Source organism: Pyxicephalus adspersus, chromosome 11, assembly GCF_032062135.1.
Source record: "Pyxicephalus adspersus chromosome 11, UCB_Pads_2.0, whole genome shotgun sequence".
Taxonomy (NCBI): domain Eukaryota; kingdom Metazoa; phylum Chordata; class Amphibia; order Anura; family Pyxicephalidae; genus Pyxicephalus; species Pyxicephalus adspersus.
Window position 1 is genome coordinate 21,005,938 of NC_092868.1, and position 23,933 is coordinate 21,029,870.

At 39.4% G+C, this 23,933-nt stretch overlaps 1 protein-coding gene across 2 annotated transcripts in view; it reads left to right on the top strand.

Annotated features, from left to right (window-relative positions):
• Window positions 1-23,933, top strand: part of TRPM4 (transient receptor potential cation channel subfamily M member 4) — a 260,833-nt gene that overhangs the window by 146,169 nt on the left and 90,731 nt on the right. For both annotated transcript variants that reach the window (XM_072425747.1, XM_072425748.1), the window contains exons 11-12: window positions 2,485-2,859; window positions 4,131-4,259. In XM_072425747.1, coding sequence (XP_072281848.1) covers window positions 2,485-2,859; window positions 4,131-4,259 — 504 coding nt within the window. The remainder of the gene's footprint in view (window positions 1-2,484; window positions 2,860-4,130; window positions 4,260-23,933) is intronic.

The following is a 23,933-nucleotide window of genomic DNA, read 5'->3' on the forward strand; positions in this document are numbered from 1 at the left end:
CATTTGCAATCCCTATTTAATGTACAGCGCTGCGTAATATGTTGGCGCTATATAAATCCTGTTTAATAATAATAATAATAATAATAATGTCAGCACACAAATCTAGTGTGGGTACTCAAAAAGGTTTGGTGCAATACTAATCACCGCATAATAAATGTGAAATTCAAGCTGAAGTACATAGTTCTTTAAGACAAAAATATGTTGGGTGTATAAAAGGGGCGTGGTGAGTCATATCCCCTGCATTAGAGATATCTATTTCAATATATTAGAAAGTAAAGGGATATTTCACTATTGGAATAGAGGGTTCCACTTAATAAGTAAGTGAATATAGTGTCCAGAGAAAAGCTGAATGAGTCTCGAACAGGTATAGTTTCCTTTCAAGGCGATGACCATAATTCTTGGCTGTGGAAGTTTGAGCTTAGTGATTTATTGTTTAATGTTTCTTCCGTGAGGATTTGCAGATGCGGACAAAATGACATTTGACAGATACAATGAATTAAGAAAGTAAAAAAAAAATAATGTTTAAATGCAAAGAATGTCAATAGGCTATGTTTTTCCTACCTTGTTGCAATGCAACACCATCTCAGTAGGTCCTTCTTTATCTAAAGATATTCTACACAAACCAGGTAAAATTCATCCTCAGAATGGTTTTTCTCGCTACACCATTTATGTTAATTGGAGTCTGCAGACTTGCATTTGACTTTCAAATTAATGCACAATAAAAGCATATAAACCTCCACTGACTGCATGAGCTCCTACCTTGCTCCTTTATTGTTCATTATGCAATTACAGATTTTAAAATGTATTTTTTTCTTTATAATTTTCATTAGGTGCATTAAGTCAACAACAAAATATTGTTTACAAGATATTTAAAAACAAAAGACAGTCTGGTTTACCATAAGAGAACCGTAAATAATTTAGGGACTTTTTAGGTCAAGTAAATGTCAATTATTCAACTAGAGAATATAAAAAACACATAACATTTTATTTAAAGTTTACATATTAAAATCTGTATATAACAATAAAGGATTGTATTTAAAATCACATATTTTGCAGATATTCCATAGTTTCCACATGTTTTGCGGATGCCACGTCTGCTTCATCAGGAAATTGAGATCTACAGATAATAATCCAATAATAATCAGTTAGTATGATATTTTTCCATAATTAAATTAAAATGTATCAACAATATTTCTCAGAAAATCATTTATTAATAAACTTACATTCACATTGAATGCTTCAAATTTATCATTTAAATGAGGATAAATAAAGACGGAACAAAAATTATCAATTAGTGCAGATAAGCGCTAAGGGCTCCATTGAGCCAACAGTTGCTTGACATTCTATTCATTGAGAATTAATTTATGTCCAAAGTTGATTAATTGATAATGCAATTATCCCAAATTAGCTAGTTCCTTTCATCTGAGTAGTATCTATTTACTTGCCTTTATCATTCCCAGTTTCTACTGGTCACATCAGGCTATTTTTTTTTATTTAGTTTAACATATCTATATATATATATAAAAACTCAAATTTAGACAGCAATTAAACAATATAGTAATGTGTAATTTATTAAACCCATTTTCTACAAAATGGATACCCCATAAGAAAAATAGAAATCCAGGTAAACTTGTATAATTGTGTGCTACATTCATACCTAAATATTCATGTGAAAAACCATTAATCCATTACTTCATTTGCCCTAATTAGAAGGAAATCCACCCTTTTATTGCTCTTATCTAAGTCCCTGCTTACCCTATATCAAACATATATAAATTTAAAAATACACCACAAGTGCTAATAAAATCTTATTAATGTCATAAAGACTCAGCCAAAATAGTGTGAGATTTTCCAAATATTAGTACTGTTTATGTTTTCCTGTTAAATCACTATATTATATAAAAAAGCCATTCGTTTACAAGTATAAGTAAAAAGGTTCCAAGCAGCTGTCCGCAAAGGGCTTACCTAATTCAAGTAAAAGAAACTCCCAAGGTGGTGAAAATGTTGGTTCACCCTCCTAGCCGATCCCTCTGTTGTAAGATAGTGAGGAATTTCCATCAATAACATAATTCAAAAACGCCCATTATAATCATATGTCTCAATGACTTACCTTTTTCAACATGAGGCTCCTAAAATACCTGCAGCTGCTTTTGAGTCCTGAATGGCACAAATACCACAATTTTTCAAAGTTATTTAAAAAGCAATACTCTTAAAGGACTTAGGTTAAAGCAAATAACTGAATGATTGAAGTAAATACAGATTGATGGTATTCGCTAAGTTATCTTCTATTAATTCAGTAACTCGACCGGTAAGTATTTAATTTTGCCTGTTTTGTTATTCTGTGTGTATGGTTGCTCCACTTAACTAAAATTCATTTTAGTATTTATTTCCAATGTTTGTTTCCTAGAGACAAATTTAAATGATAATATTAATCTGCATTATTGCATTTCATAATTTAAAGAATGCTATCACTTTTTTGCATAGGCATGTGATCTTGAGGACACAATGACAGATGCACTGGTGAATGATAAACCCAGCTTTGTAAAGCTCTTCGTGGACAATGGAATGAACATCGTGGACTACCTTACCTATGGACAACTGGAAGAGCTGTACAGTTCTGTATTGGATAACACTTTACTATGCCAGTTACTTCAGCGCAAACATGAGGAACGCAGAGAGTCCAATAAAGGCACTCATCACCAGGAGTATTTACCAGTGGACACTGGTGGGAAAGGTCATGACTTCAAGCTTTATGAAGTGGCTAAGGTTCTGAGAGAATTAATGGGTGATGTTTGTGCTCCTTTCTACACACATGTCTTAGGCAGCACCAAGAGCTCTGTTAACAGAAGAAACTCCAATGTAAGTATTTATAGATTCATGTGTGTCATTTGTTGTAGTTCCAAAAGATTCTGCAGCACTTTAAACGATATGTAGGACAATAATAAAAAAATAAATTGCCAACATATAACAATGCCTCATCCCATAAGGTATATAATAAAAACAGGAAGAAGGAATCTTGGGGACTTTTAAGCCATCATATCATACTTATCAATACATATCAATACTTTTTCTTTCAATACAAAAGTCAAAATCATATGTCTCCAAACATATAAAGCTCAACATATGTTTTCCTGAAAAAAAACTTGTGGCAGGACATTTTCAACCTCAATGTAATTTCTTTACGCGTTTCATGGATTTTTAGTCCAATTGCTCAGGAGTCACAATGAGATGACATCATTCAGAATGGAACCAGCAGTGACCACAAGCTTTCCCAAATATAGAGTGTCCCCAAACTACATGCAGAGGGGCAACTAAGAGACCAGGGTGCAACCAAACTTGTGTCGTTATTTAAATGGAGACATAGGTGACTGATGTTAGTACCTCACCCCTGGCACCAAATACCTGTGGTATTTGGTGCCAGCTAATGCCGGTATGAATTTGCAGCCCAAAATCAGATTGGCATTGGCTGTCTATCTGGAGATGCCTGGCATGTTTACGTAGCCTTGGAGATGCACCGAGACAAAAATGCTTCTCCACTGATGTGTTCAATCTGCCTTTGTAAGAGTGATTAGCCTTTGTAAAAGTGATCAGACCAAAAGATCAGATCAGACAAAAAAAAGCATGAATTAGGTAGTAGGAAAGTAGTAGTAGCTTGAGTGTAGCATTTCAGGTTTTTTATTTAATAGATAACATACTTTAAAAGGTCAGTGCATATTTAATTCCTTCATGCAGAGCATGAGATCCTGCTATCCCTTATAAGATGCTACTAGACAGGGAATTATTCATAACTGGGGGGTGTTAGTTGATGTATTATAAATTGTACTATTAACTACTCTGACCTCTTGAAAATCACTTAGCATGATATAAACGCTGTATGAATAGATTTATATAAAAAACTACTTTATCTTTTGGGTGAGCTTAAATTGTTTTTTAATAACCTGTAACATTTTTATGTTGGATACAGGGGAGAATAGATAGAACCTCTTTTTGGTTTTTCTTTGTTACCGTTTTCATGTACTGTAGTTGTTACTTAGATAGTTGTTACTGTAGATTGTAGTTGTTACTAAATAGAAATACCTATTTAGTATCATTTAAATTGATAAATTTTGACATTAGTTCTTTTTTTTTAGAACAAGGCTAATCAAGGCTGTGGTGATCAAAAGTATTACATTATGAAGTCAACTTCCCCCTGGATTGACCTTTTTATTTGGGCAATACTGCAGAATCGAGATGAAATGGCCACTTACTTTTGGGAGATGGTGAGCAATATGAGTGTAAACTTTCACAATATAGTGACTTGTGGTTAAATGTACATTCTAGTCAATACTTTGCTTTTTTGCTTAGATTTTGATGAATTTAATGATTCTAGAAAGCAGCTCCTAACGATGCTGGGACACCTTCTGTCCGTATTTACACGCAGAAATGCTAATGTAAATAATTATTGGACAATTTATTTTACTGGTTTTAATATTGCTGCAATGGGAAATATCTAAAGTTTGTATTTCTGACTGGTCCATTGAGTGAAACAGAAACCCTTGAAGGTTTGGATTACACTGTCAGACTGAATACACCCTCTTTTTCTCTCTCTCTTGCGTGGGTATGTGTGGCCCCCCTCTCTTTTTCTCTCTTGTACCCTTACCTGGCCCCCTCTCTCTCACTCGCATAGCCAAGCCAAGGTCTGGTATCCAGAAAGACAATCTGGCAAAATAGAGCTAGGTGAAGTTGAGGGTAACACGCTGAGAAACTAACAACCAGAGTGGAGAACTAGAGAGGCTTAAATGGGACTAGCAACCAATGGAATTACAGGATCATGACCTGGAACTATTTTGCTCATTGGCTGCAGGACACTCTCTCCAAACTCCTCCAGCTGTTTACGGTGTGCTGGGGATGCTGAGAGGGATAGTGCATATGACTTAAAAGGAGGCTGGGGATCCTACAAGTGGTAACCCTACATGGAAGACCTTTGCATAGTGGGATGAAAATGCGTAAATCATCATATACACACCTGCATGGAGCCCTTGTTTTCTCTTCTGATGGGCAAAATCCTAATTTAGATATTTGTGACTCGATATGTCCAAAAACCCTGCATGACTGTGACCTAAACCAGCATTAAGCCCAATTAAAAGTAATTTCAAGTTTTGACCATTCCTCACACAGTCCTTGTATGGGACATTGTATATAAACTACTATTTCTGTTACAAACACTTCCCATTTACTTATCAACTCCAGAGGCAAAACACATTAACATTTTGCTTTGTCACTTCAAATGGGGTAAGTAATTTTTCAGTAGTCAATCATCTCCTCCTACAGTAGTATTAATAGATCTATTCTGCCCAGTATTGCTTTTTACTATGAAACGGCTCTATTGTGCATATTGAAGGGCTGGTTTATAGTAATATTTATATTTATTCTCAGTTTGACTTCTCTCTCCACTCTTCCTTAAATTCACTCACTGTTTTTCTAATGCACAGAGAATTTTTACTGGAGACCCTTAAACAAAACCCATTACTCTAATCGCAAATGTGTTTCTGACATGTTCTTGTAGGACAAACTCTTCTCTACACATACACTTTTTTGTTCCTTCCCCCCTGGAGTAACAACAACTTTCCAACAAGACTTGCCTCAACTTCTTTTGCTGATTGGTGCTCCAAGGGTTTAAACTGTGTAAAATGTTCCCCTTTACTACCACAAACCTCCTCACTCTCATCCAAATCAAGAACTATTTCTTCAGAGTGGCCCACACACTTGCCTCTGCCGATTGTCATACCCTCCTAGACCAATGTTATTGGCCCTACCATCCTCTCCAAATTGTATTGCTTCCCCTGAGATGAACTTGAATATTCCTGAACCACCTTGAGGTAGGCAGGCTAGATTCATCACTGGATGTATCACTTCAAGATGTTAAGGCTGCCTAACTGTGCACAACTCTCTGCTGAATAAGACAAAGGTCTCCTTTTTAACTGAGCTTCTACATGACAGGAATAAATCCCAATATTGCTAGAAGGTACCCCTAACTACTCCAGGTTTGGGCCATTGGTGGAATTGCTGAACAACAGAGACTTCTTCCCAACTCATCTTTTGCCTCCTTGATCCACCTGCTCAGCATACAGCATTCTATGTGTAAGCTGTTAGTATCTGTCAAAATTGTGTAAATATAATAGTTGCTTTGCCTGTTTGAATAGCTGATACCACTCTCAGTATCAACTAATGTGACTTTGTTATTGTTATATTCAATATAGTATGAACACATTTACATACATATATTTGTAAATAAACACACACTTTTGATTTAGTCCTCACTGTTACATTTGTTACTACTCTTCTATTTATACATTGTCACTTTCATATACATGTCATTCCATTTTCTACTTTTTCTTAACCCATATCTACATGTTTTCCCCTTTTTATATTTCCTTTTTTCCTCTCTTGTCTCTTTCTCATTCCTGCCCCCCCCCCTTTTTTTTTTTTTTTTTTTTGCAAACACCGACTTGCGTATATTTATACATATGATACAATATAACTATCATTTTCACTAATTTAGACCAAATTACTGCAAGTGCCAAAGATCTGTTGATAAATCGATACCCCTGAAGAAGCCTATTAGGGCGAAACGCGTTGGGTACAGCAATCAACACAAACAATATGATTGGAGATTGGAATATTATGTATGGCAAGAAATTTATTTGATTGGTTAGATGTTTGATGTCTAGAACCCCTTTTAGGCTAAATTGAAAAACACACCAACAAATCTCTTTTTGGTTGTGAGTTGAGTTTTTCCAGTATGCACAGAACGCCCCTTTGGAGTCAATGTAATATCATCACAAAAAAGGATTGTGATCGATTTTCCTGAAACTGTTTTGAAAATGTTTTTTGTTAATATATTGGTTATGGTTTATTGTACTCATCAAAATAATACATTATTTTGTGCCTAGAAAGACCCTGCTTTTTCTTTTTCATTCTTATTCCTTACTCACTAGACAAGGGTTGGCACTTAACTCGATGACTATTTTTACTATATAGCAAACAACATTGACATTTCTGAATATCTAAATAGCAACTTGCGAGGGACAAGGGGCTGGTTACCCAGCACATGGCATTATGACTGACAAGTGCATACTACCACTGTCGGGTCAGGCTAATCTTGACCACAATGGCTGCATGCTATGATCCCACATTCACCTCTGGACACTCCAAATCTGGAACCGAAGGGCAGATGGGAGCTGGAATGTAAACAAGGGGGGTAGGTACTAGTCCTTTATGCCATCTGGCTCCCACGCAAGCACACGGAATTTCCCACCTGTGCACATGTGATGGCAAGGGATGGGCATTATCTCCTCACCTATGTCAGGAGAGAGAGAACATTGGGCCTCTTCCAGCTATTTGTTAAGCGGTAACACTGCCCCAACTTCTAACTACTCTTAAGGTAATATTTATGCTTATATCTAATTTCCCATAGTCAATGGGAAATTAATCCCTTAATCCCAATCATTTTCAAGTTTCTAGCCTTTGGGCTTCCTGAACTTTGGTCTAACTTAAACATTTATAACAAATAACACACATTCCTTTTACATTAAATATGCAAACCTACATTTCACTATCACTTATTAATTATTTCAACACATATTCAGAGATGCACGATTTGTCTTGTAGTTGATTATTCATTTATTGCAACTATATACATCATTCTGACATTTTTTTTCACACTTGCTTATTTTGTTCATTATTTAGTACTATTCCGGTTTCTCCAATACCTCTGAAGAACCCTAAAAGGTGAAATCTGTCGGACCCTGAGATCTTCCTTACTATATAAAAATTCCAATTTCAGGCTAAAATAGGAGAAATCTGTGTAGTAAGACCGGGGATCCCATTCACATAGCATATGTGAATTGGTAGCACACCAATCCTTTTTGCTTCTTAAGATATATTTTTTTTGTTGTATTTATTAGTTGTTACATTAGCTTTATAGATTACTAAGTTATTAACATCACTATGTTTGGCTTGTGGATTTTTAATCAAGTGGAGTTGAAAAAAACAGGAGTTTGAAAACTAAAGGAGTTAAATCCTTATAGTCACCACAAACTGTAAGTAAACGTTTATAACAAAAATTGTAACTGGGAAAATGAGTGGTAGCAAGGTGGAAAGTTTGGTTCAGTGCAGTCTGTCACATGTATGCACAAATGTAGCAACAGCTCCTAGGTGAATACCGCTGTGACAGATGTGAGCAAGTCGCCTTCTGGTATCTCGCATTGGAGAGCTGGAGAAGAGCATTGCAACACTGAACTCGCTGGACCACCTTGAGCAGGCAGTTAATGGCTTAAATGTGCAGGGTGGAGAGGTTAATCAGGATGAGCATGTTGGGAGTTGAGTTAATGTAACCAGAGTGAGTGGTAGGGGCACCCAGAAAAGGAAGGCCAGCCCTATGTCTAAGTACCCCAACATATTTGCAAAGTTATGTGAAGATGTGCGGGTGGCAGACCCAGTGGTGGCAACTCTAGATTTTACTGCTACCCCTAACAGCTGGGAGAGCAGCACATCTAGTAGTGGTGGGAAGGGAAACGCAGGAAGGAAAAGACAATTGGTAGTCATAGGGGAACTAGGTTTCAAGCTGAAGGAAAGGACCTCCAAGGCTATATTCTCTGGAATATTGCCTGTGCCATGCGCAACACAGGAAAGGCAAAAGGGCTTAGGCAGCTAAACGCATGGCTTGAGTCCTGGTGTAGAAGGGAAGGCTTTGGGTTCATAGAGCACTGGGCTGACTTTTTATTGGGGTACAACCTGTATTCCAGAGATGGTTTGCACCTAAATGAAAGGGGATCTGCTGCTAGGGGAAAGATTTAGGGGAATGGTGGAGGGATATTTAAACTAGGACAGAGAAGGGTTGGAACAGTCAAATAAGGTGGCGGAATGGTTAGTCAGGGGTCAGACACTAGTGGAGGGTGGACTGGGGATAGTTGAGGGGAAGGATTATGGATAATTGTAAGGAGCTTCCCATGTTACAAACAAACATTGGATTGTGCAGTACTAATCGTACTTAAAAACAAAAGGATTTGGCAAACAATGATGGTAAAAGCAGCAATGGTTTAAAGAGTGAGGAGGATTATGACTTAGTTGGTATTGCTGAATCCTGGCTTTTTTATTCGCATGACTGGGCTGTCAGTATTCCTGGGTATACTCTCTTTCCTAAAGACAGAGTCAAATGAAAGGGTGGTGGTGGCTGTCTGTATGTGAGAAGTGATCTAAAAATGAATGTGAAAGAAGAAATTGCGGAGGGAACAAGCGATGAGGTTGAGGCAATATGGGTGGAGTTAAATATGGGGTTGAATAACACACAATTAATGATTGGAGTCTGCTATAGGCCCTCCAGTGCTAAGGAAGAAATAGAAAATCAACTACTAGCAAAGTTAGAAAAAGCAGAAAAAAGTGGAAGTGTTTTAATCATGGGAGATTTGAACTACCCCAACATTGACTGAAGTAATGGCACTACAGGAACAGCAAAAGGGAGGAAATTTGTGAATTTAATACAAGATAATGTTATGGTACAGGTTATAGGAGCCCCAACTAGAAATGATACTCTGCTGGACCTAGTTCTGTCTAACAATGCAGAGCTTACAACACATGTGCAAATAAAAGAGAACCTGGGTAGCAGTGACCATAATGATTTCATTTAATGTAAGCTGTAAACAGGAAGCAAATACGGGAAAGATTTAAGAAAACATTTAATTTTAGGAGAGCACATTTTCCATTATTAAGGGGTACAATCCTTCTTGTCCTCAAAGAACACAGAACACAAATGGGAATGTTTCAAGTCTGTTCTACAAAAGCACACTGAAAAATATATTCCAATGGGTAGTACGTTTAAGAGGCTAAAATTAAAACCCATGTGGCTCACTGCTTATGTTAAAAAAGCCATAAGCAACAAGAAAAGGAAAGGGCATTCCGTAATTTAAAAATGAAGGATCACCTTCATCATTTGAAACCTATAAAGAATATAACAAATTATGTAAAAGGGGGATAAAATGTGCAAAACTTCAAAATGAAAGACAGATTGCAAAGGAAAGTAAGGCAAACCCCCCAAACTTTTTCAAATGTATTATTAGCAAAAAGATCAGATCTAAACATGTAGGCCCCTTAAAGGATGTGACTGGGTTGGTAACTAGGAATAAAGACAAGGCAGATTTACTAAACACTTTTTTTTAGCTCTGTGTACAAGAAGGAAAATGGCAGAGCTCAAGTCCAAATTCATAATAGCTATGTCACTGCCTTAAATGAATCACAATGGTTCAGAATTGATATGATTGAGAAACGGCTGGGAAAAATTAAGGTTGACAAAGCACCAGGACTTGATGGATTACATCCACGTGTCCTCAAAGAGCTGAGCTCAGGTATTTCAAAGCTTTTTTTTCTAATTTTTAGAGACTCTTTAGTCACTGGCAAGGTACCAATGAATTGGCGTAAGGCCAATGTGGTTCCAATCTTCAAAATGGGAGCAAAGTCATTATCAGGTAACTACAGACCCATTAGTTTTAATGCCCATTGTTGGAAGGTATTCTGCACCCTATTCAACAGAGCATATATTTCCCCTCAAAGATCTTGTTAAAGGGGGTAAGGGATGGAGCCACTCAAGTGAACCTTTACCATAACTTTTGTGAATGCCCCCATAATTAGATGCTTTTGGCGCCAATTAGTGCTCATATTCTAAACTCCCTGCCAATTTCTCCAGCATGGGTGGTAATCTGGTGTAATTGCTGTGTGTTATAGCATGTCAGCAAACTTTCTCTCCTTTTTACTGAAGTACAACTGAAAATACAGAACTTTGGGCAAACCTAAACCTTACTCCATATGTCCTTTCCCCTCTGCCACCGCTTACAGTATAATAAATCACAAACCTTGGCATGGAAGGTAGAACCCTGTAGTAGCATGACTCACTAAATTTTGTGACTCCACTGAGTAAAAAATTAGGACATGAAATTTATCAGCTCAGAGCTGTAGCTCACATAACTGTATCAGCACTTAGACACAAGCTGTATATGCATGCAGACCCCTCTAGGAAATCCAAACATAAAGCTAAGACTGAATAGCTAATTGAACAGAAATTAGAAAGTGGTTTGCAGGTTAGTCTCCCTTCTTATGTTACAGGATCAGAAATAGATATGCCAACCGATATATATAGTCATATATAATACACGTAGAGACAACATAAGGTTTTTTTTTTTTGGCAAAGTGTATTGACCAAAATGTAAGGATAATTAAACAAAGTTTAATTTCACTATATGTTACAAAGCAAAGTTTTTGGATATCCCTTCCCCCTCCGTCACATGGGAGGCATGGTATATAAAAAGAAACAGATATTCAGACTTCCAGAGGCGGAGCTTCCAGTAACTGATGCCTTCTACACTGGCTTTGTTCTTTCCACACGATATCCACGGATTTACCTTGCCCACCTGCGGATATTAAATAAAGCAGAGACCAGGGATCTTGTCTCAACGTCCCAGGCCTGGTGCTGGATTGTGTCACTTGTGGCTAGGTTGTAATCAGATTGGAGACCTGGACCCCCTCCTGGCTATTGTTACCTCCGCTAGGTCTAGCCTGCCTTCCACCTCTTCACCATATCCTTGGTCTATCTTAAAAGGGCCTGCTAACATGAGGGGTATGTGCGAGGAGCTTAAAATGGCTGACTTCTGAAAACCCTCAGCATGTCCCTGGCTATTGAGCAACCCTATCTGGAGCAAACCCCTCTCTCTTACCTCCCTCCTTCCTCTGTTCTGATCCAGCATCCTCCGCTGCATCATCCGGGGTGGCAGATGTGGAATGTTCCAATATTGTGCTCGCTCCAACCACATCATCTGCACAGGAGAGCCTGGCTTACTTCTCCGAGGACTCTATGCTTTCTTTGATGGATTCCCTGAAGATGCAGGCACAGCCTGAATCGTACTCCGCTGGTAATCGGGCGTTACTAATGTAAATGCAGGCTATCATGCGGGAAGAGATATCTACCGCTACTAAACTAAAGTGTGACTCGGGGTAGAAAAAATATGCTGGAAGCGTTAACCCTGAGTCACACTCGGGGTAGGTAAAACTATGGAAAACAATAGTAAATAAAGCGCTTACCTGATCTGCCGGCGTCCTTCATTGTACTTCGTGTCTACTTTCCCCCTCCGGCCAGTGTTCCCCGCACTCGATGAGTCCCTGGGAGTTCCCGGTGACGTCGGTGCGTGCGGACATTGCATTCAGGGAGTGGTGGGAAATACAAATAGATTTGAATTTCCCACCACACCCTGAATGCAATGTCCGCACGCACCAACGTCACGCAAAATACCTGTATTGAATGCAGTACTGTGGATTATTATGTGTAAAAGCAGTACATTGTTTTTCATGAATATTTATTTTACAGTATAATATATTAATATGAGTATAATATTTTTTAATTTTAAAAATTAAAAAAAAAATTATTTATTAATTTGACATGATTTTGTGTTTCAAACTCTATTATACTCATACTATTATATTCATTTTCATGAAAAACAATACCGCTTTTAGTCATAAATAAAAACTAAATAAATTTTCATGAAAAACAATGTTCCGCTTTTAGACATATAAATCCGGACAGAAATGAACTGCTCAGGAGGTAAAAGACATACAGCCTTTCTGGACACAACCAGAGTTCTTATGGCCAACACCTCCGATATTGAGGCCCTTTAAGCGGAACTACAAAATCTCAAAGGTAAACAATAGGATGGGGAGAAATGTGCATGACGCAGTAATCTCCGCATTTGAGGCATCCCTGAAAAGGTTGAGGACCTACAAGGTAATGTAATGGTCCTATTTCAGGAACTGCTACCTACCATGCCTCTTGAGCAGCTAGAAATGGACCGCATACATTTTACCCGGGCGTAAAAGGTCCGATGGCCTCCCTAGAGACATATTAGTAGCAATGCACTACTTCCAAACCAAGGAGCGGTAGCTTCAAACTGCAAGGAAAAAAGAACATTTGTTGTTTCAGGGATCAGGATATCAACTCTTTGCTGACCTCACCCCCCTTACCATACAAAAAAGGAGGGCATTCTGCCCATTTTTGCAAGTCTTACAGAGAACAAAAGATCCCCTACAGATGAGGGTTCTCTTTTAAACTGATCTTCTCAGTTCAGAATTGAGTATACCAGCCGACTATGACTTCGGAACTTTAAGCCTGATTGCAAACCCTGGACTTTCCTGTGCCAAACTTAGCTAATACTGCCACTCAAGACCAGCAAGAGGTGCTGCAGGGCTCCTGTGCCTTGGCCTCACAATCGGCAACACAAAAAATCTACGGTCTACGGTCATTAGAACTCCTTTATAGAGCCTGCCTATACTTCTTGTGCCTCCCATTACCCTTATGGGGTCAGACCCCTGTGGTGTGTACCACTACAGCCCTGCTCCAAGAGCACTTCACGGTAATAGAGGGTGATCCCTCACCAGTTTTTCCTAACCCATGTCTTATGTTTACTATGTTGTCTTAATTCATACAGATTTATTTCATGTGACTATTCCACAGTGTATTGGTAATTATTAAGGCAGTGGATACTCTTTTCTAATTCGGGATTTAGTTTGTTTATTATTGTATCTTCTATATAACGTCCCTCAATGGCGATGTACACTGGCTTAAGGTAATCCCTTAGATATTATCACTATTTTGTCGGGTGTGTTCCTGCTTGGTAGCCATTTGGGCTCTTTGAGGCTCAAAGTGCTGTTGTGCTAGGTTTTACCGCCTTACGAATTGAACTGTTTGGTATGATGCAATGTAAGTAGTGATTTCATTGGGCCTTTCACACACCTGGCTCTCATTGGGCCTTGTAAAATTCCACTTCAGTTGGGACTGCTATTACCTATAACTACATTAAATGTCCATAGGCGGTTTCTTGGTTACTATGAATTCAGGTCTTTTTGTAACAATTGGGATACGCAGTTAGTACTGCTTGTAAATGCCTGTTCATTCATTGTGACCCATTGGGCTCCCTGTACCTTGTGTACTATTGTTACTGGTTCCATTACCTGACTAGTTATACTGTTTAGTGTACTGCAATGGCCATGGGACTTTGTCCTATTTGAATTTATAATGTATATACATCTAATTGGGCATTGTTTATGATTCTAACTTACTGTTTCTGCTGGATTTTTGACATTCCCCGTTGCTCACATGGGTAAATATGTCTTCTAGATTTTCCCAATCTACATTCACATTAACCATTATTTTTCCTCAACTCCTATTCCTCCCTACGTTTTCCCCTGCTTCTATCTCTTCGCCCCTTTCTCTTTCTCTTTTTCTCTTTCCCTTTTCACTTCCTTTCCTTGCATTATTTTTCTTTTTTTGGGAAGGGGAAACATGAATACCTCAAGGTTGAAATAAAACAAAATAAATAAACCAACATAACAGCCATAAATAGAATATTCCAAACAAGTTAGTGCAAGCTTGGTACAACAATACAAAAAATCAATTTCTAAAAGTGCTAGAGAATCCGTATAATAAATAGAGCAACAAAAGGGTATGTGGGGAGGGGGGGAGTTAGAACACAAGGGAAAAGAGCAACAAAAGGGTATGTGGGGAGGGGGGAGTTAGAACACAAGGGAAAAGGTATAGGGGAAGATTCACAAAATGGGGGGAGTACTCCTATAGGGGTTCTGCAGCAGCCGAGCCAACAAAAGGGTAAGGATGTGTGGGCCAGATGGAGATTTTTATTTGGGAGTAGTAAGATCCCGATATTCGTTAGTGATCATGAACTGTGACCACTAGTACCATGTATTGGCCACCTTCCTGCCAGTGAATAGAAGATGTAAGATCCTCCATTTGATGGTTCTCATTGACTCTACCTAGCCATGAGCCAATTGTGGGTGGATCAGGATTTCGCCAGTAGGCGGCTATACAAGAAATAGCAGCTATAATAAGGTGTCTGATGACCGAGCCTTTATATGCCTTCTGTGAAAATAATTGTGTTGTAGAAGGAAAAAAGCTGGGTCATCAGGGATATCTTGGTCCTACATTTGTTGAACATGGGACCGAACAGTGACCCAGAAATTCCGCAAAAGAGGACAATGCCAGAATATATGCAGTAGTGATCTTTTCTCTGTCTGGCACCGCCAGCAGCAGTCTGATACACCTGGAAAAATGTTGTGTAGTTTCTCTGGAGTGCGGTACCACCGCAAAACTACCTTGAAGCAAATTTCTTGGTATTTACTAGCGATAGATGCTTTGAGTCCAATATAGAATTTTTTCCTTTTGTTCCGTAGATAGTGAAAGACCCAAATCAGTTGCCCAAGACCTAAGAAACGTAGGTGTACAGTCGGGGGGTGGGATTTGTAGAAGCCTATAAAAAACAGAGAGTGTGTTTAATACCACACGACCCCATGCATAGGTGCTCGAAAGAAAAAAGGGGTCTGCAATAGGATAGGGCCGAACGGAGACTAGACAAAAAGTGGGTGTTCTGCAAAGTTTTCCAGAAATCTAGTTGAAACTCACCCGTAGCCTCTCTTAACTCCTCCGGGCTGATCCATCTGCTTGATCAAACAAAATGTAACGCTCTACAAACACCAGAAGAGAGCAATTATTTGAACCTCCCGTCCTCCAACCCGGGGGGGAAAGACGCGTTGCCCAGGACCGGAAAGAGAGGCAACGGGAAAGGCGAGAGGTGTAAACGGTGGAAGTTTTGTACGGTTAATTCCCATGTATATCCCACCGCAGGGTGAGATTTAAGTCCTGGGAAAGCCGATACCAGCAGCCATTGAAGGAGGCTTGGAGGTGTTGGGCAAAACATTGTTCCAGTGATATCCACTGTTTAAAACCTCAATTTGGGCACCAATCCAGTACACGTGTCAGGTGAGCTGACAGATATTAATTAAACAGGTTTGGGATTCCCAGACCCCCTTCTAATTTAGGCCTCACAAGTAGAGATCTGCAATGTCTTGGAGCTTTATGTCGCCAGATATAGCGAAAAAGTTTAGACGTGAGACATTTGAAAAAGATATAAAAATTGAAGGAGAATGTCCATTTTGATGACATTGATGCGTCCCAACCATGAAAAAGTCAGTTTATCCCATTTTTCTAAGTCACAATTCACTGTGGAGAGCAATGGGAGATAATTCCGTTCAAATATTTCAAAGAGTGTTTTAGGAATTTTCGTGCCTAGATATGTAATCGCATGGGGTTCCCAGCGAAAAGCAAATAATTGTTGAAGGTGGGAGCGGACTACATTCGAAAGCATTATGTCTAAGGCTGCTGATTTGGAGTAATTAATTTTGAAAATTAACATAGAATTAAATTCACTCAGGATTGTCATCAGATTAGGCAAAGAGATGACAGGGTTGGTTATGGCGAACAATAAATCATCAGCGTAAGCCGCTACTTTCTGGATCGAGTACCCCATGTCTAAGCCCAAGATAGCAGAGGAGGCACGGATTGTACAGAGAAGTGGCTCCAGGGACAGAATAACGATTATAGGGGATAAAGGACAACCCTGTCTTGTGCCATTAGAGATGGATGGAGGGTCTAAAATCAGTCCATTCACTCTGACCCTGGCCGTGGGCTCAGAGTAAATGGCCCTTATCCATGAAAGCATTCGGGGGCCTAAAACTATGTGTAGTAGGGTTTGATCCATGTAAAGCCAATCTACCCGGTCAAAAGCTTTTTTAGTGCCCGTGGACAATAACATTTGCGGGATATGTTTGGATGTAGCGTAGTAAATCCAATTCAGTACTCTGGTCGTGTTGTCTCTGGCTTCCCTACCGGGCATGAAACCAACCTGATCAAAATGGACAGGATTATGCATGACCTTGATCAATCTGGAAGCAAGAATTTTTGTAAAGAGCTTGAGGTCTTGATTAAGGAGGGAGATGGGTCGGTAACTCGCACGCGAAGAGGAGTCTTTACCCTCTTTGGGTATGACCATGATGGTGGTCCGTAGGGAGTCCAGAGAGAACCGACCAACTTCAGTAATATGATTATATGCTGCTAGAAAATGAGACGCCAAAGGAGCCTGAAAAGTTTTGTAGTATGATAAAGGTAATCCATCTGGCCCCGGGGTTTTACCGGTGGGGGTGTCTCTTATGGCTGCACTAAGTTCCTCTGCTGAGATAGGAGCCTCTAGTATCTCTCTCTTAGACAAAGAAAGAGAAGGCATCCCGCATTCCAAAAGATATTTTTGGATTGCCCATAACCTCTCTCCCGTCACCGAGGGGGAGGACGGTTTCGAGATGTTATATAATGTAGAGAGAGTAGTATCGGCTAAAGGATTCCGCTATGTCTTTAGTATGGTAAATTTTTCGTCCACAGTTATCCGTGAGAAAAGGGATAAACAAGCGAGTTTTTTGTACACGGAGAGCATTGGCTAATATACGGCCACTTTTGTTGCCGTGTTCGTAAAACATCCTCTTGCATTTAGCAAGGTCAAATTTAGCTCTGTCGAGGCAGAGTAATGAAAGTTTATCATGGAGAACTCGGAGTTCCTTACTTATTGTAGGATCTAGGGAAGATTTATGAGAAGATTCTAGGATTGCAATGCGGTTGAGAGTGTCTCCTATCTCCCTCTGACTTTCCCTTTTGAGTCTCGTCCCATGTTTGATAAATATACCTCGTATTACTGCTTTGTGAGCCTCCTGAAGTAAGCGGAGGTTAGTCTCAGGAGTAGCATTGGTCTGAAAGTAATAAGATAGTTCAGAATTGACTGGTGCCAGGACAGCTGCGTCTTGGAGGAGAGATTCATTTAAACTCCAGTTCCAGGATTTGGGGCAGTGATAAGATAATTCGATAGAAATGGATACCGGGGCATGATTTGATAAAGTTATTGAGCCAATGGAACAAGACTGTACCCTGTGTATCTCAGAATGTGGGAGCAAAAAATGGTCAATCCTTCAGTATGAGCTATAGGGGGAAGAAAAGAATGTGTAATCTCCATCTTGGGGATGTAAAACGCGCCATATATCAAGGAGCCTGTTGAGATAGGACTTTCATGATTCGACCATTGTTACGAGGTGGAGAATGATTGGGACCGTTACGAGAGGTGTCTACTGTCCAATCTGTGTGTGAAATTAAAGTCTCCTCCCAAGATCAAGATACCTTCTTGAAATTTTTCTAGTTTCTTAAGGGTTAAAAATGAGGCCTGTCCAGTATTAGGAAGGTATATGGATGCTAGAGTGACTTTAGAGCCTTCTAAGTTCCATTTAATAAAGAAGAATCTGCCTTCCTGGCAGCTCAGTTGGTCCTTAAAATGCCATGTAACAGAGGAGGCTACCAAAACACTAACTCCCTTGGACTATCGGGTATCTCTTGTTACCTAACCTCCGAATCCTGTCAGTGTGAAAGTGAGTTTCCTGTATGAAAGCTATTTGTGTTTTTAACCTGTGTAGTTCTGCTAGTATTGTGGAGCATTTTTCGGGGTATTCAACCCTTTAACATTATATGTGACTACTTTGACTGGACCCATTGCAAGAATATTGAAAGGGGTCTGTCAGGGTACCTCAATGTTTTAGATACTCCCAGGAGCAGGGGGTGTGGGCTTAAGAGGAGGTCAAATGGGAGGGGAGGGAATACAGGGGGATAGGGCAGTATAGCAAGACAAAAGGTTAAAAGAATATATAAACAATCAATAAAAAAAACAAAAACAGTAAGCCCAGAACAGCTGCGCAAATTCCCTTAGGAGGGGTAGCTCAGGTGGTCAGGGCGAGGCTCTCAGGCAAGGCGAGGTGGTCAGGGCCGGGCCTATAATTATATGCAAATATAAGCACTGGGTGAAATGGCTAATGTAAGCTGTACGGGGGAGGGTACAAACATAAATCCGCTTCTTTTAAAACAGGTCGTTTTCCTGAACTAGAGCATTGTAAACAAATATCAAGGCAGTATCAAATATAAATACCTTATACAAAATACCTCACTGGGTGAACTACCCAGACCTTCTGTAGAAGGAGATAACTAGTTCTTTTACTTCAGGTGTACAATAAAACCCCCATATAGACTAGTCCATGATCACGGAGGAGCCTGTGAAGAACCACGCATCTGGTCTCTGTTAAGCTGCGTACACACTTCCAATTTTTATCGTTCAAAATGAACGACGAACGATCGATTGGGCAAAAATCGTTCGTAAAAAAAAGTAACCAACGACGCCGACGAACAAGGAAAGTCGTTGGAAACGCAGAGTGATTAGAAGGCGATACATTGACAGAGTGATTTTTTAGTATTTTGTTCAGAATCTTTTTTTTTTCTAGGTTTTTCTCCTTTAAAATTGGGTGCGTCTTATAGGCCGGAGCGTCTTATAGTCCGAAAAATACGGTATTTATCCTACAATAATTATAAATAAATATATATATTTATTTATTTATATCCTACAATAATTTTATATATATATATATATATATATATATATATATAGAAGCAAATAAAAGAACGGTGTGTGCTTGTGATTTTTGTGAGAAAATCTAGTCCGATGGCTTCGCGCGTGCTTGTGACTTTTGTGAAAAAAAAATCTAGTCCGATGGCTTCGCGCGCGGTCATTCTCCGCGAGCGGCTTCTCCGATCAGGCATTGGAAGCTTTTATATAGGCGCCTATGTAGAGGAGTTGAACTCGGTTAACTCTTGCCTAACAGGAATGAAATAAGTGATTTAAAAATATGCTTTTTTCTTAGCGCACATAAATGTTTAAAACATTTAAACACCGCAAACATTTTTTTTTTTAGGGCTAAGGGTAATGTGTGCCATTAGAAAGAATGATTTTTTAGGGGAACAGTGACTTTTAATGCAAGCTGCCAGTGTAAAGCTGCCGGAGATGCGCGGCTCCGGCCGCAAGCTTTTTCAGTTGCTGAATTGCGCGACGGCGTACGATTTCGGATCACGAATGCGCGAGCGAGCGTCCGATTCTGCTTGATGAATTAGGGCCTAAGTGTGGCTAGTTCGGAGCGGAAAGAGTTTTAGATGCGTATAAGGTACGATTTAAAATCTGCTTTGGTAGGTAGAGATCTTAAATATGCATCTCTGTCCCATACATCTGAGGGGTCCATGGAGGTTTGTGGAAGGCTTGGGGGATTTGAAGGGTCTTTGTCTTCACCCAGCAGGGAAGGAAAGTTAGAGGATTAATCTTCTTGAGTAAAATCAGGTTGTTCTAGACCAGGCGTGGCGGTTTGAGCAGTGTTAAACCTGGTGTTAGTGCCACTCCCACTAGGACCAGAGGTTTTGGAGCAAGCAAAAAAAATTCCTATTTCCTGTTTTTGGGAGCATTGGCTATTAGGTTTTCCATTGCCCATGATAGGCAAAACAAACGAAAAGGGGGCAAATTTCTGAAATTGTATTGGAAAATGTAGTGAGAGGAGGTTAGAAAAGCTTGTCTCCCCTGTTCTATGGTTGTTTATACACCCATATGTAAGGCCCAACAGTGGCGAAGCCTCACATCCTGCGAAGTTAACTGCACATGATGATATCTCAAGAGTCTCACAATCTTAATAGCTGCAGGAGACTGCACCAGATATGAAAAAATATGTTGTAATAAAAGTTTGTGACACCTTCTCTTGATTGAATTGGATTAATTAATGCCGGTGTCTTGCTTGGTGGGGATTTCCTATGTATCCATTAGAATCACCCCAATACAATATTCAAAGGATCCTTGCTGCCATATATAAGTGCAAATTTGGTTGTTTATAAATCTGAAGTATCTGATGTAAGAGGGTGGTAGTATATGTTGTAAAAGAAGCTTGAGTTGAAATTTCACCTCTCTTTGTGTTGTATGTAGTATAAGGCTCAGAGGAGAATGGTAGCAACTAGAAGAATCAGAAGTGCAGAGTATCCGGCACTGATGTATTAAAGGTTTTGTATAGCAAGTAAAATCCCACAAGGCATTGATATACTGTTCAAAAAATATAGGAAAGCTTTTCAGTGAAGAACATGCTGTATAAAAAGCTTAAATCTTCCTCTCTTGTGAGTATGGGTTTGAATTGAGTTGTATTGGAACTTTTAATGAAGGGTGTCAGGCATACAAGATGGCCATCAGGTTTCCTCTGTGTATTAAGTGTCTCCTGGAGAGGTGTAACAGAGCTGATTCTTATACATGCACCCTAATATATCCCCCAAGGTAACACTGCTGCAATACAAAGCGTAGGGTAAGCTTCATCCCCATCTAAAGTGTTTGGTTCAGTAAGATTGCTGTAGATTGAGAAGCCACGAGTCGGCATCCAGAAACGGCGTCCAGTCAGATATCAGGTGCTGAGTATATCCCAGAGTAGTGTATCTAGAAAGATCCTTCCAAAGCAAGCTAAGTTTTATACATACGATTTGGTCATACTTAGAAGCAGCTCCCTGTGAATCCATCCTCTGATATTATCGTGCAGAAGCCGGATGCCACGTGTAAGTGTCGGTCTCAGGCAAGCAAGCGGTAGGATCTTTCCCGCAGGCTCCCACCTGCACCAGACTGCAATCTCTGGCTGACAGCTACAGATCTGTGATGGTTACTGTACAGAGGCATCCTGAGGTCTCTGAAATCTCAGTCCCTGCAAGTAATCCCGGGACAAAACGGAGCTCCGTGAAGACGTGGCTGCACTTGGTGACTCCTCCCCCGGAAGTCAAAATATTGCATTATTTTTCTAAAATCCCACTGTCCACCCCTCCTCTTGTGGTTGTAGACACCGGCGGGATTGTGTACATTCTCAGGTTGTTTGTTGCCAGAAATGGCTTCATGGTGTCCTTACTTTTTCATGAATTCTTCCCCTCTGTGGCAATTAAGATTGCTAGAGTGGGTTACAACAATGGCACGTTAGTTTCCCAGAATGTTATACTATGCTACTCTGTTCAGTTGTCTGGGAATTTTATTGTCCATACCATCAGCAGATTGTACTCCCCTTTTATTTTTTTTCTCTCCCGGCATGGTTTCACGTTTGCAACCCTGGTACTTTTGACGGATGTCAGTTAAAATAGTTTTCTTGAACGCTCAGGGCCTGAATTCGCCAGTGAAACACACAAAAGCATTCCAGTATTTTAAATCCCTCAAAGCAGATATTGTGTGCATCCAAGAGACCCACTCCAAGTCCTCGGCCCCCAAGTATCTACACGCAGTTTACCCTACTTTTTACAACGCCTGTGCAGACACAAACCAGAGGGGTTGTGATTGCTTTATGGAAAGGTATTAAATTTCACTGCAGTAAGGAAATAGCCTACCCTGCGGGCAGGTATCTCCTTTTACAGGGCTATATCCACGAGATTACCCTCCTTACTTACTATGCCCCTAATACAAGGCAGGTGCCTTTCTTTGGAGAGGTCTTTGAGCTTCTACAGACTCACCACAAGGGAGCAGTTTTTCTCTGCAGCTACTCTAACTTGATTCTGCACCAGGTGCTTGACCGCTCTTCTCCCTCCACCAATCAGGGTTCCTGAGACTCAGTAGTGTCAAGAGATTTTACAGATATTTAATATGTATTATTTTAGTATGTTCCATATGTATTTTCTACTTGAAGGTATAGTTAACCACTACACAAGCAATCAAGCTCAATGACATGAGCACTATGAGGATTGATTTTGTTCAGTAAAATTTATGTTCATTTCCATACTCCTTTTCATACCTTTTATTACTTTTGACACAACGGTCTGTGATCTGATATTGGTTGCAGAAAATCATATTATATGTCTGAGTACTAATCCACTTATCTTTAAATGAGCTTTTGTTATGATATGATTACTTTGTATGATCAATAAATTTCAGCATTTATTACATATTGTACCATTATTCACAAACACTCCGTATACGAGCTAATACATTCCATCACACTATACATTATGATCCATCGATCATATACATTTACTTTCCAGGGAAATTCAAGTTTTTTATATTCTCTCTATAGGGTATTGTAGTCTAATAGTTTAATGTTGTTGCCACCCTGTATTTTCCACACTGAACAACACACACTCTCTTTTCACAGAAACACTTCCCCTGTTCTATTATTCATCCCTTCCAGTCAGATCATTATAATTTTTCTCCTCACCCCATCCGCGTGGCTCATTGAACCGCCCCAAAATTTACATAGGGGCAATTCAATAAGGACCTGCACGAACTGAGGGCGGAAGTTTGCAAGGGCGTGATTGTACCGCACATGCTCTGTAGCTTTAGCTTCACTACCCACTTCCTCTTAAAAAGACAGCCGGCCAGTATCTTCTGTTGCTCTGCCCAGCGCCTCTGCTGCACGCCACAGGTTACAAGACTTCAATCCAGCATTTCCATTTCCATTCTATCTCTTTCCACTTAACTCTTTTTTCATCCATGTTTTAACGTCTTACTGTACATTTATATTTTGTTCTACTTTCAACCACTATTATGGTTATTATCATGAAGATCTCTTATTTATATATATATATATATATATATATATATATATATATATATATATATAGAATCTTCATGATAAAATAAACAATAAATATTTTAATGGTAGATTTTTAAAAGATTGCACAATTGCCTATACATCATAAACAATGTTACAATATACATCACAAGTCCTTTTTTAAGGTCTTGAACTCTTGAACATGAATCTCTTTATGCCATGTGGTCTCTTAGTAGTTCTATTTTACATTGACGCAATTCGCGACTAATAAGGATGAATCAAAATATAGAGACTACTGTAAATAACACTGATAACCAAAAAGCAATGCAGTACTTCTACCCAGTTGTGAAGGCAGATCCACAGCAAGAGATAGAGAGCAATGACAAGAGCAGAAGGGCTAAAACAGCAGGTGTAATTAAGGAGGAGCCAATTAAATTTAAGATGGAGAAAAAAAGGAAGAAATCGGGTAGGAAGTATATTGTTTGCTAAATAGCATCCTGCATGTTGAAATGTCTGTTCCCCTTTTTTTCCCAAAGAGCAATTGGAAAAAGTCTGGATGATTATAATGTTTATTGTACACAACAACATGGTTCTGTACAGATTGTTTGTAACTCTTT